The 12,625-nt window shown below is 37.7% G+C and overlaps 1 protein-coding gene across 1 annotated transcript in view; it reads right to left on the bottom strand.

Moving 5' to 3' along the window:
- LOC108993466 (DNA-directed RNA polymerase I subunit 2) overlaps positions 1 to 12,625 on the bottom strand; it is a 52,972-nt gene that overhangs the window by 17,807 nt on the left and 22,540 nt on the right. The window contains exons 5-12 of the mRNA XM_018968397.2: positions 8,361 to 8,424; positions 7,889 to 7,959; positions 5,305 to 5,382; positions 4,151 to 4,196; positions 2,738 to 2,918; positions 2,597 to 2,649; positions 2,401 to 2,474; positions 2,080 to 2,197 (exon numbers count right to left, since the gene is read on the bottom strand). Coding sequence (XP_018823942.1) covers positions 2,080 to 2,197; positions 2,401 to 2,474; positions 2,597 to 2,649; positions 2,738 to 2,918; positions 4,151 to 4,196; positions 5,305 to 5,382; positions 7,889 to 7,959; positions 8,361 to 8,424 — 685 coding nt within the window. The remainder of the gene's footprint in view (positions 1 to 2,079; positions 2,198 to 2,400; positions 2,475 to 2,596; positions 2,650 to 2,737; positions 2,919 to 4,150; positions 4,197 to 5,304; positions 5,383 to 7,888; positions 7,960 to 8,360; positions 8,425 to 12,625) is intronic.

The following is a 12,625-nucleotide window of genomic DNA, read 5'->3' as shown; positions in this document are numbered from 1 at the left end:
GTTTTAAATGTTTTATTTCTAAGCTTGGACATGCGGCTTTCAACTCCTCTAGCTTTCAATTGCTACTTTTTTCCTTTTCCAGCTTCCAATTGTTTTACTTTACCTTTTCCACCGGAAGAGTTTTCGTGCAAGTACATTACGGCCCTTTTTATTTCCTCAAGTGCATATTTGTTCTCTCGGCACCAACCCCAGTTATTTAAATTCTTGTCCTCTCAACCTGTAATTGCTTTTCTAACAAGAAAGCAACCTTTCAAGTAATAAGTCAGACCATGCTTGTTTGGTGGGAAAGAAATTACCTTAGCCCTGTAAATCATAAACATGTTCAGACTTTCCATAAAATTGCCATTATACCATAAAGACTTATAATACCCTTTACTTTGTACAGAACCGAATTTCAAAGGAGACTACGTTTAAATTCTTTACGGAAATTACGTGTCTATTCTATAGGAAATCAACTTCGCTCCAGAAATATTGGATTAGCACTATGAGGTAAGTAGTTTGATCATAAATTAGGATTAGCATACGTTAGCTAGTTATATTATTATCATTATTATTAAAGCCATTTCCTTGGAAGCCAATGTTTATGTACCACACATGCTATGATATCTGCAAGCACATCATTCATCATAATTCATGACCATGTTTTTTCACATATTATAGTTATGTATGTATTATGCATCTCATGCCATCTCATGTTGCATAAGACACATAGTTTCACAAAATCAAGTGAAAGATAAAGATCAGATTAATTAGATGACCATTCAGATACATGATACCAATGCAGACATGATGAATGTGCAAGTCACAGACTCAAGGGTGGTCCACCATAGTATTATTATCAAATCAAATCAGCGATTCCCCTTGTGGCCACAAGATGTGGGACCAATGCATAATCTTGCACATAGGGTTAAGTATGTTGGTCAGTCAGACAAGTCAGATAATTCAGATCAGTCAATATACCAATTATATTTTCAAGTCATGCATGTCATCAGCATATATATGAATAGTCATGATTTTAAATTCTCAGCATGAAATATTTTATGAAAAATCTTATGTTAAGTATGAACACATTATGATGGATTTCTTACTGAGTCGTTGACTCATTTTAGTTGGTTTTTTTATGTTTTTAAACCACCCCATGTCAGAATATTTATGAAGGTAGAGATGCAAGACAGACTTGGTCTAGGGAGGCATGACAGAGGCCTAGATCATGTACACAAATTTTAAGTTATGATTTTTATTTTACAAAGTTCGAGAAGTCTTTAATAAATGCTTCCGCACACTCTCTTTTATGATTTCAGTATTTTAATACAAAACACTGTATTTATTATAAGGAATCTTTGTACCTAGCACTTCCTTAGAATTGAAGAAAATCTTTTTTAAGTAAAGTTCAGTAGTAGCACACCGATTCCCCAAAAATTCCTAAAAATGACTTTATTCGTAACCATGGAGAGCAGGGTGTTACAAAGGTAAATGATGAAACATTTGAATTTAAAATTACAACCAAACCCTGGAAAAAAAAAGGACAATTGATACCAGCAAATATTACAGCCCAAGCAAGTTAAACAATCTATTTGAATTGAGATGGATTTACAGTGGTCAAACGTTTGAGTCTTCATTCCCATACATGGAACATGTCAAAATGTTGTATAGAAGTTATTTCAAACAAGGAACTAAAAAAAGAAGAATGTTTGTGATCATGCATCCTATAAGAAAACTTGCTACGAAACAAAATAGGAAGTGTAAAGTCACATGTTTAGTCTATAGCAATCATCTTACGCCACATCATCACTTAATTGTAGACCATCATTCACACTATCATCCTATATTGTCACATAATTCCTTTTTCTTTTAAGAGAAAAAAAACACAAAATTATTAGTTGTATAGTAAAAGTGATAGAATGAGAGAACATTTTAAAATGTTAAGGGACATAAAATCTTCTGATTGATTAGGGATATTCTATGACACATGACTTTAAACTCTAAAAATGATCATGGATGGGGAAAGTGTTACCGTGTTAATCTATTTTTTCCTCTAACACAATGTTTCTTTTGAAGATAGATTTTCAAGTTTTCTACCTTGAGATAAATGGTAATCAAGTGACCAGGGAGTAAGACTTCCTGATTTTGCAAGGAATCTGGGTTGTCTGGCACAGATGTCTGATCCACAAGTGAGAAAAGTTTATGCAGCATAAAGCTGAAGAAAAGAAGCCAAACACAAGTCAGTATGTGAGAACAATACTTCCCAACCAAGAAGAGGTAGAAAAACAAACATACAAACAGTAACGTATGACAAACAATACTTGTCAAAAGAAAAGTAAGACCAACAATGAAATTTGGCAACTATGTGTTGGGAAAGATAAGTCAAGGAGAGATAGAGAGAGAGAGAGAGTGGCGCACATGAGCAGATTAAACTTCTCATAATTGTTATCGAGGTGAACAAAGATGTACTCCTCAAGAACAGCATTAGCAACCTACCAGAAAAAAGAAAGATGAAACCAGTTACAAGAAAAATTTACACTTCAAGTTGTATGTACAAAGTAATCCTTTGCTTCTTTCTACTAAAAAAGAGTAACAGGTAAAGATCATGACATACACCAGAATAACTTTCGTTTTCCAGCCCATCCATGGCAGCTTGGAAATGCTCCCCTAAATTTATAATGACCAAAGTTAACATAGGTTATTAATAATCCAAGTCATATTCCAATGAAAACATGAAATATCCCATGGTCAGTACCAATATGCTCTAGACATTGAAGCCGAGTGAAAAGAGAGAGATTTCGAACTTCATCAAGAATAATTTTTGCCCTTTCACCCACGAGCTGAGTGGCAACAGCACCCTTCTCTCTCTCATCTTTCTCACTACAGCAGCATGTCAAACTCTCATATATTTCATGATCAGTTGTGTCTACAAGAGCCTGTTTATTACACAACACAAATCTATTATACCACCATAATCCAACAGGTCAAAAAATGAAGAAGCATGATATTCATTCAGCATTACATAATAAAACCAAAAATGTGCATTAAATAATATTCTATCCAGAAATTAAACTTCAAGAGGGTGGTAAAAAGGACATACAACATGATTTTTGTAAATATTTTGCTGCATACAAACTTTGCACATCCCATTCTCTTTCTTTACTTCTTCTTACCAAGTCGCTGAACGTTGTCAAGGAGGTTCTCAAAAAAGCATTCATTAAAAAACTTGGAAACATTGATGTCAAGCTAAGTGTATAAACATTGTTTCCCGTTTTATAAGATTTATTTTATAGACATAATAAAATGTTAAGACCTAATAAACATTGTATAGTTTTGAACAAAGTAACTAATAATTCTGTAAAACACAAGTAAACAAACTGCATAATCCTATCTAGGCATGTTTACCCAAGAACTGTACCACAATTGAAGATCCTATTTTATAATGCCACAATCAAAGAAAAAGATCACCCCCTCTTAATCTGACCGGTGATACCTCATCTGAAACGAGAAGGCAAAATTTTGGACGTTTAGGAATTCATGTATTTTGAAAGCAACTCATTGCTTCAATGTTTCTTTAATAGGTAAACGTAAAATTTTATTGAAACACAACAAAAGACATTGACCGGGTAAAACAGGATGGATTAAAATCATCGCTTCAGTGTTTTCACATGATTTTTATAGAAATATGGTCAAGATTTGCACAAAATAAAGGATTTGAGCTATATTGGTATTCTCATTGATTGCTGGATCAGTGCCAATACTAATAGCATTTATCATTAAAAATCACTAGAATGACAACCTAATGTTTAAGAAAACTACTAGATTATTCAAACCTAGACTAGCTAAATATTAATCTTTACCAGATCTAGAAAAGCCCATGAGAACTACTTGACCTCCCTAGCACATGTGCAAGAAGCATGGAAAGATAACACTACTTTATGCCCTCCCACACCCCAAACGCGCACAAACGTAAGATGGGTGAGAAAAAGAAAGGACTATGGGATAAGTAACCAAATCATCAATATCAACACGAAAAATGTATATCTACTTGAGCAAAAAAAAAAATTTATTTAATAACCAGTAAACGTTCTTCATACCTAAGAGTGGTCTAAAAAACAAGTAGAATGCCAAGGAATGTCTGAGAGAAATTTTATGCATCACAACCTACCTTTAGCACGACGCCTGCAGGAAGCAAGTACTCCCTCCCCTGTATCCTGTAAAATAAATTCAAGAAAGTATATTCTAGTTATATTCAAAATCACAAGTCATATTTGGGGAGGATCAGGGGCATATGGAGAGGCTTAAGGAAAAATATCCAGAAATCCGGAAAGGTAGGGGATCTTTTTCTAGAAACACTAGATTGGTGTTGGGGGATGGTAACATGGATGTATGGGTTGGGGATATGACTCTTAAGGAAGTTTATCCTACTATTTTCAGGATTGCATGGGAACAGGAGGCCTGTGTGGCTGAATTATGCGAGATCTCTACTGGCTCTCAATAGTAGAATGTCAGTTTCATTAGGGAGGTACATGATTGGGAGGTTGGTGTGTCTTCACTGAGTTTTTAAATTCATCTACCCCTTTGGAGCTGGTAACACAGAGCTGGATAACATTGTTTGAATTCCTTCTAGTAAAGGAAAATTCTCCGTACGCCCAAAATATGAGGCCCTTAATACTCAGGATAGTAATGACTTCCCTCGGAAGAATATTTGGAGTAAGGCACCCCTTAACACTGCCCTTTTTGTTTGGACTCCATCCTTGGGGAAGATCCTGAGCATGGATAACCTAAGGAAATGTGGGTTTATCCTTATTGACCGGTGTTGTATATGTAAAATAGTGGCAAAACAGTGGATAATTTACTTCTACATTGTGAGTTTACCAAGGCCTTATGGAATGATTTTTTCAAGAGTGGGATTAGCATGGGTTACGCCTGGGAGGGAGGTTGATCAACTAGCTAGTTGGATAGGGCTTAAGGGTGTCCCCCTGATTGCAGCTATGTGGAAGATGGCTCCCATTTGTTTACTATTGGCGTATTTGGAGGGAAAGGAATGACCGAGATTCTTGAGAATCAAGAGCACTCCCTAGAAGAGCTTGAAGAATTTTTTCTTGAGGACTTTATTTATGTGGACCATATCTATAGATCTTACTGGTCTTAGCATTCATGATTTCTTTGTATCTTTTTTCTAGTTTCTAACTAGGTGTACTCTCTTGTATACTTCATGAGTACTTGGGCTATGCCTTTTTCTGTACTAATAAAATATCTTTTACTAATAAAAAACATCACAAGCCATATATTACTTTGTTAGACCTAGCCCTAGCTTACCAAAATCCAAGTCTCGCACTTCCATTACGAAGGTAATATACTTTGACTGTAACTGAAGACTGATTTTTTCTCTCACACCTGAAACAACAATTAAGGAGCAATCAAAACCAAAAGGTAAAAACTATTAAACAAGTGACATGTGAAAACCGAAACAATAACGGGAGAATATACTCTTTCTGTTGAATGGCAACTAGAAATAAATGGAACAAGTTGAATATTTAGTTTAGAATGAACCACAGCTAACATGACACCATTATCTATACAACTTAGATAAGCGATATAGTCGCTAACACATACACGTCATAAAAACTTAAATCAACCTCCACTAAATATGATACCACAGGGTGGTGGTGTGGAAAAACATTGGGAGAGGATGTAGAGATTTCTCTCATTGAGTTAAATCTGACATTGAGGATGGTTTTAAGATCATATTTTCACAAAGCTCGTGGTGAGGAATCCCTTAAAGACAGCCTTCTCGGCATTGTCTATCATCTCCCATTTTAAGGAGAAGTTGATAGCAAACCTTTTGCAGATCTTACAGAATAGATCCCAATGGAATGTTTGCTTTTATTAAAATGACACATCATTGGGAGGTGAGGATGATTTCCTCACTCTTTAATTGTTTGTACTCCTTCAGGATAAGAGGTGTTGGAGGTGATAAGATCTGTTGATTCTTACTAAGAAAGAGACCTTTGAGGTCTTCTTTCTACCATGCAGTCATCCCCCAAGATGGCCCTCCTTTCCATTGAAAGAATATTCAGAGACATAAGGCACTGTCAAGGGTAGCATTCTTTGTCAGGATGGCAGAATTATGGAATATTGATTTTGGAAACTAGAAAAACAAGAGAACTGAAAAAATGAGATGTCCAAAGTTAGGTCCAACTGCAGGGTAAATTGAAATTAGACCGTGACATCATTAAATAACTTAACTAAAATTACAAATAAATAAATAAACTTATACCAGAAGGAATTTTAACAACCTACCCAAAAATAATTGAATAATTTGAAGGATTTTTTACCACTAACAGATATCAGAAACAAGATTGAAGTGTCCTAAAATGTATTTGCAGCAAATTGATATTTGTGCACACCACAACAAAACTCCAACTAAATTTGAAATCCATGTTTTCCATCTTTCGAATCCCAGTCACTCCTTTTTAGTACTCAAATTTCAAAGTTTCATTTATCCCCTTCTCAATTCTCAGCCAACCATGGTGAATATCCCAATATTTTATGGGCACGGAAGGAGCATACCAGTGCATAGCACAGAGCTATCTATCAGCGCAAATCCATGGACCTGATACTTGTGATTTGTTGACACCACCACTACAGCCCAAATCAATTTAACTATCTTTTTTGGATGGTAAAGTGGGGGCAGCTGAAATCGAGAGATATGGAAGGGGGCTGAGTTATAGGCATCTTTAGGAAAAAATGACCAAAACCCGTGAGATCCATGAACAATTTGTCAGGTCTACGGATACTATGGGGGAATACATTTTTTTTTTCAATAGACTGGTTTTAGGAGGTAATAGCACCGGGCTAGAACCTGTATACAGTTGGACTAATCCAATCATGCAATTCGGTCCAACCTTTGAAACCTTGGTCTTAGTGTACAAGTGATGGTAAATCATTCGACTGGCAGTCTGGACAGGATTTTTTGAAAGTTTTAAATATTATGGTAAATCACCCAACAGATCTTACCTGTTAGGGTGCAACTTAGTCATTAAAGGGCGAGTTGGGTTGAACCGTACACTCAGACATCCTGGATTTTATTCCACACAAAGAACTCCCCTAGATTACCTTATATAGGGTTCTCGCAGGTGAGGTCATGTATCCAAGGTTTACTCCCAAAGGGTGGGTCCGAAGGGTCATACTTTGGTAAGGTTCCATGTCAGGAAAAACTAAAAACTAAATAAAAATCTAAAAAGATAAGAAAGAAATCCCAATAGATCCTCGTCTTTGCAAAGAATAGATAATGACAATTAAGTTCTATGGTTGATTTTATTGCCAACAGGATAAATCTTTATGGCATTCCAAAAATAGTTACAGTTTGGAAGATGGTCCCCATATGCCTTTTGTGATGCATTTCGAGGAAAGGAAATGACTGGAACTTTGAAAATAAGGAACATTTGCTGGAGGAGCTTAGAACTCTGTTTTTCAATTTGCTAGTTCTATGGGCAATAGCTATAGATTTTAATGTTCTTCACCTTCATTATTTCCTTGTATCTATTTCTTCTTCCTAACAAGGTGTTTCCTCTTGTAGACATCACATATACTTGGGCTATTCCTATTTTTCTGTTAGTATTAATAAAACCTTTTTAAAAGACGTTTAAGATTTATTGTGACCATTGCAAGGGTGAAGAATGTGTTTTCAAGCAAAAATCTCGAATTCAATTGTTTAAATAAGGAGGAACGTACTAAATAACATGCTATCAAATCAAAGTTCCATCTTTCAAAATTAATCAGTTCATCTTTAAACGCAAAAATGTCCCTAATCTGCCCATGATACCAAATAAGAAATTTTAAGTTATGAAGATGGATATTACGAAAAAGAAAATCCCTGTGCATTGGATAAAGAGATAACCTTATGACAACTGCTTTATCAGTATATCCTTCTCGCCGATCACTAAATGAATTCCGCACCATACTCATTGGCTGGACCAAAAAGCACTCATGTCAGTTATGTGACATGCATAAGCAACAAAAAGCAAGAAAGATTTTACTGAACAAAGTACTGAATCTGCTTCAAACCATCGGTGTATAAATAATTGACTTAGCTAGTAAGAGCCTAAATGATTTAGGCTCACAGGAAACATACATAAAATCTTGGCTCAAGCCACAATTTCAAGGTTGAACACATTTTGTTGAAATTACTAGCTAAATGACTTAGCTAGTAATTGGGATATTAATCAATAAAATATAGGCAACTTACTACCTAAGTCATTTAGGCTCACAAGAAACATACATAAAATCTTGGCTCAAGCCACAATTTCAAGGTTGAACACATTTATCTGCTTGAGTATCACAAAATGTATGAAAAAGGCAGAGTCTCTTACATAATTCCGCTTTGGCAATATTAGAAGTCGAACAACTCGCTCAAGCCCATTCAGTATAAAGTAACTAGACAGCCAAAAAAAAAAGATTTAGAGTAGTAAGAATTATATGCAGATTAAACAAAAATAATTTAGAAAAATAAACCTATACAACAAAATCATCCACCTCAAAGAACAAATATGTGGCATTAAGCAATACTTGACTCCAAAACAGACCACAATGAGTAGAACAGACATTATAGTTGAATCCAAAAATAAAAACAATTAAATAGCTGTCAATGTTACATTCTAGGTACTATGTATCTTTTAAAATTGTTTTGGATACTTCTTTCCCCCTCTATCCCTCTCTCAGAAATGACTAATTCCGGCGTTCCTCGCGATTCTCCTCCTCTTGTCATTTTGTTACTTTTTGGTGGGTGGGGGCATATGAGGAGTTTGTGGGTGGATTCCAAACTCTGTCTTTTCTACTGAGGATCAGGGACATATCAGAATCACAGAGAAGGGTAAACAAGTGACAAAGCACATTTCTTTTTAGAAATGGGGTGCCTGGTTTGTTGGCCAAAACAATGGATGCATGTGTTTATTGGGAGGCCATAAGGAGTTCCTTAAAACCACTCGAGAAGGCCATCATATTTTCTTAGTTCAGCGTCGTGCCAATCCTTTCGGCCACTTCTTGTCATTTGAAGTTTATGGTGGTGGTGGTAGACGTGCCATTTTGGTTATAGCCGAAGGAGTGCATGGCAAACGGTGGGTTTGTTTTGCGAAAACGCTCAGGGACTTCTGTCATTTACCTTCCCCTGTTATGGTTAATGGTAACAGAGGAGTCGCCCTACCCATTGGTGGGACTGTTGATGGGAGAGGGAAGCAATCCTAGGTTTTGAAGCCTTTGTATGATCCAGTGGTGTCATATAGGGCAGCGCTGGTAAAGCCAATGTCTTTATCGGCTTTGCAAGGAAATTCTCGTAGTAATGGAGGTTCTGGCATGGGTGGTGTGCCACCTTCTAGTACTGGTTCTTGGTTACTAGCCCCTCAGACCGGCGGTTCTGGTTCACACGCAAAGGTCGACGGCACTCTCCTTCCCAAGGGAGCTGTGTTAGAGTACTTTAAGGAGGGCATACTGTTGGCGGTAGCGTGAAGGAGAAGATCAACCATCTAATTTTAAAAGTAGATTCGGGCCTAGGCCTGACTATGGACTCATCATTTTCTCACCCAAGTCTATTATGTTCTTCTGGGACGAGTTGTGCAGACCTATCTCCTAGGCCTTATGCTACGGGGCTCAAGTGTAATGGGAAAGGCAAGGAAAAGGTTGGGGCTGGGCCTCAAAAGCATATCAGGCCAGTGTGTCGAGCCAAGAATCACATGGGGGGCTCCGACAAAGGTGAATCTTCATCAGCAAGGCCCAACTTGATGGTGGGTGGCCTACTTGAGCCTGGACTAGCTCAAAAGCTATCCTGCTGATTATGTTTCCGGTGGTCGAGATTCCAGAGAATAGAGGTACGAGGTCTCTCCATTTTCCTGTCTCCTTTAGAACTGACATCCTTTGTAGATGTGTCGCGATTGACGTTTGGGCAGTCACAAACTTCTTCACCAATGGCCAGTGACCCTATGGAAGGTGTGCCCGCACCTATAATCAAGTCGGAAAGGGAGGAAGTGGGCTCTCAGGGTCGATATGGTGGTTGGGAAGGACGCTAACTCTGGATTGTCTATTGTCTCCACTCAAGTTCCTTATCTTTCTTTTGCTAAGGGTCTGAGGACAAAGGTGCCATTGCCGATGGATTTTCCATCTATGATCCCTGTTGAACTTGTTAAGCACCCAAGTATGGAAGATGCTGATGTTTTGCAGGAGCTTTATGTTTTTGAAGGGGTGTGTCAGATGACTCGAATCTAAAACTAGTCCTCGGTTTTTTTTTTTTTTTTTGGGGAATGTTGAACCGACCCCCTTGTGCACTCCCACCCAATCCTAAATCACCCAGTTATGTTTCGGAGTGGGTGTTTAAGAAGGTAGAGGAGATTCAAGCCTACGTTGGGATTTCTTGTGTAGGCTTTGAAGAACAATTTAGGGCGCTCCTTATCACTATTGAAGCTGATCGAGTTTTGAAATCAGTTTCAAGGACAGATAGGGAACTAAGAAGACTCAAATGTTCTATTAATTATGATGCGAAAGAGGGGAGTGGCCAAAGGGACAGATTGAAAGGGAGGGGGCCTCTTTTTGCTCATGAAGCCTAAGTTCCTCTTTTGGAATATGCAAAGGCTTAATAATCGTAACAAGCATCTTGCATAAAATCTTTATTGCGGACTTGGAAGATTGATATTGTGTTTTCAAGAAACAAAGTTACGATTTAACAATAGAAGCATCATTCATAGTCTTTGCGAGTGTTCTTTTGTGGGTTGGTCTTATTTGACATCTTTGGGAGCTTCAGGTGGTGTTCTTTCGATGTGGGATAAAAGAGTGGTGGAGTTTGTCAATGAGTGTATTGGGAATTTCTTAGTTGCTAGTTTATTTTAAAATGTTGAGGATGGATGGAAGTGGGTTTATATAGGCACTTATGGGCCATGTTTGGATAGTGATAAGAGACTTCTATGGGAGGAGCTGGTTTGGTATATCATCTATGGGATGTGTCGTGGTGTATGAGTGGGGATTTCAATATTACTCACTTTCCTATTGAGCGATCAGGGGAACCTCGAACTTCCTTGGCTATGGAGGAGTTTTCTGAGTTCATCTTTGATTTAAATCTCATGGATCTCCCTCTTGTTAGGGGTGAGTTCACGTGGTCCAATAGTCGGGGTTGGTCACAATTGGATAGGTTTCTCGTCTCTGGGACCATATGGTTTTTCTATGGGATTTTTCCAATGGGATATTGTGAAAGTTGATGTGATGCATATTTTTCTCAAGGTCTATTCTTTTAAGAAGTTTGAGAAATGCCTCAATGCGACTTTAATCGCTCTCATCCCGAAGAAACATAGGGCTACGGAAGTTAAAGATTTTAGTCCTATAAATCTTGTGAGTGGGGTTTAGAAGATTATTTCGAAGGTTCTAGCTAAACGTTTGAGCACACTTATGGAACAAATTATTTCTAAGCCTCAAAACGCCTTTGTTCGGGGGAGACAAATTCTTGATTCGGTTCTCATTGTCAATGAATCCTTGGATAGTAGATTGAGGGAGGGAGTCTCAGGCAATTTGTGCAAGCTTGACATGGAAGAGGTGTATGATCATGTGAATTGGGAATTCTTCTTTTATATGCTTAGGAGGTGTGGCTTTGGTGAAAGGTGGATTTTGTGGATTCGACACTATGTTAATACCGCTCGTTTTTCAGTGCTAGTTAATGGCACCCCTGCTGGAGTTTTTAATATTTAACATGGCCTGAGGCAAGGGGACCCGTTGTCTCCTTCTCTCTTTGTTATTGTTATGGAGGCACTTGGACGGATGGTGGAGCTGCTGTTGGGGGGAGGTTTTTTATCCAGATTCTCGGTGGTAATGGTTCTATCATAATTTCCCATCTCCTTTTTACAGATGATACTCTTCTTTTTTGTGAGGCATATCGTAGCCAGATTCAAGCTTTAAGGGCACTTTTGTTATGCTTTGAAGCTGTGTCGGGTCTCAACGTGAACTTGGTAAGTCCGAGATGGTTCCAGTGGATGTGGTGCGTAATATTACTAACTTGGCGAGTTTTTTGGGTTGTAAAGTGGCTTCCTTGCCTATGAAATATTTAGGTCTTCTGTTGGGAGTGACTTTTGAGGCTAGAGCCATTTGGGATGGGGTTATTGAGAAAGTTGAGAAAAGGTTGGCTGAGTGGAAACAGATGTATTTATCGAAAGAAGGTAGACTCACTTTAATTAAGAGTACTCTATCCAACCTCCCCACTTATTTTTTATCATCATTCCCTTTGCCTACAAAGGTGGCTAATAGGATTGAGAAATTATTCCAGGCTTTCTTGTGGGGTGGAGTGGGGAAGGAAACTAAGCTCCATCTTGTTAATCTATTAATTATATAAAAGCCAAGTTTTTAATTGATGAATTGGCATTCAGCCCGTACTATTCAGCTTAACAGCCAATTCACGCAACCGCTAAAAATTAAGAATGTCAGGCAGTGCAAAAGGAATTAAAGAATCAAACGTCAAGACATGAATACCTGGAACCAAATACCAACTTTCAATTTTTCGGTATTAAACCCTTTCACCGGTCATTGTGATCTCTTGGAACCAAATACCAATCAAATTCAGATTTCGCAACGAAGATGATGGACGATGCATCAAAAAAAAACTAACACG

Source organism: Juglans regia, chromosome 16 (assembly GCF_001411555.2).
Source record: "Juglans regia cultivar Chandler chromosome 16, Walnut 2.0, whole genome shotgun sequence".
Lineage (NCBI taxonomy): Eukaryota > Viridiplantae > Streptophyta > Magnoliopsida > Fagales > Juglandaceae > Juglans > Juglans regia.
This window is presented reverse-complemented; position numbering and strand designations above follow the sequence as displayed.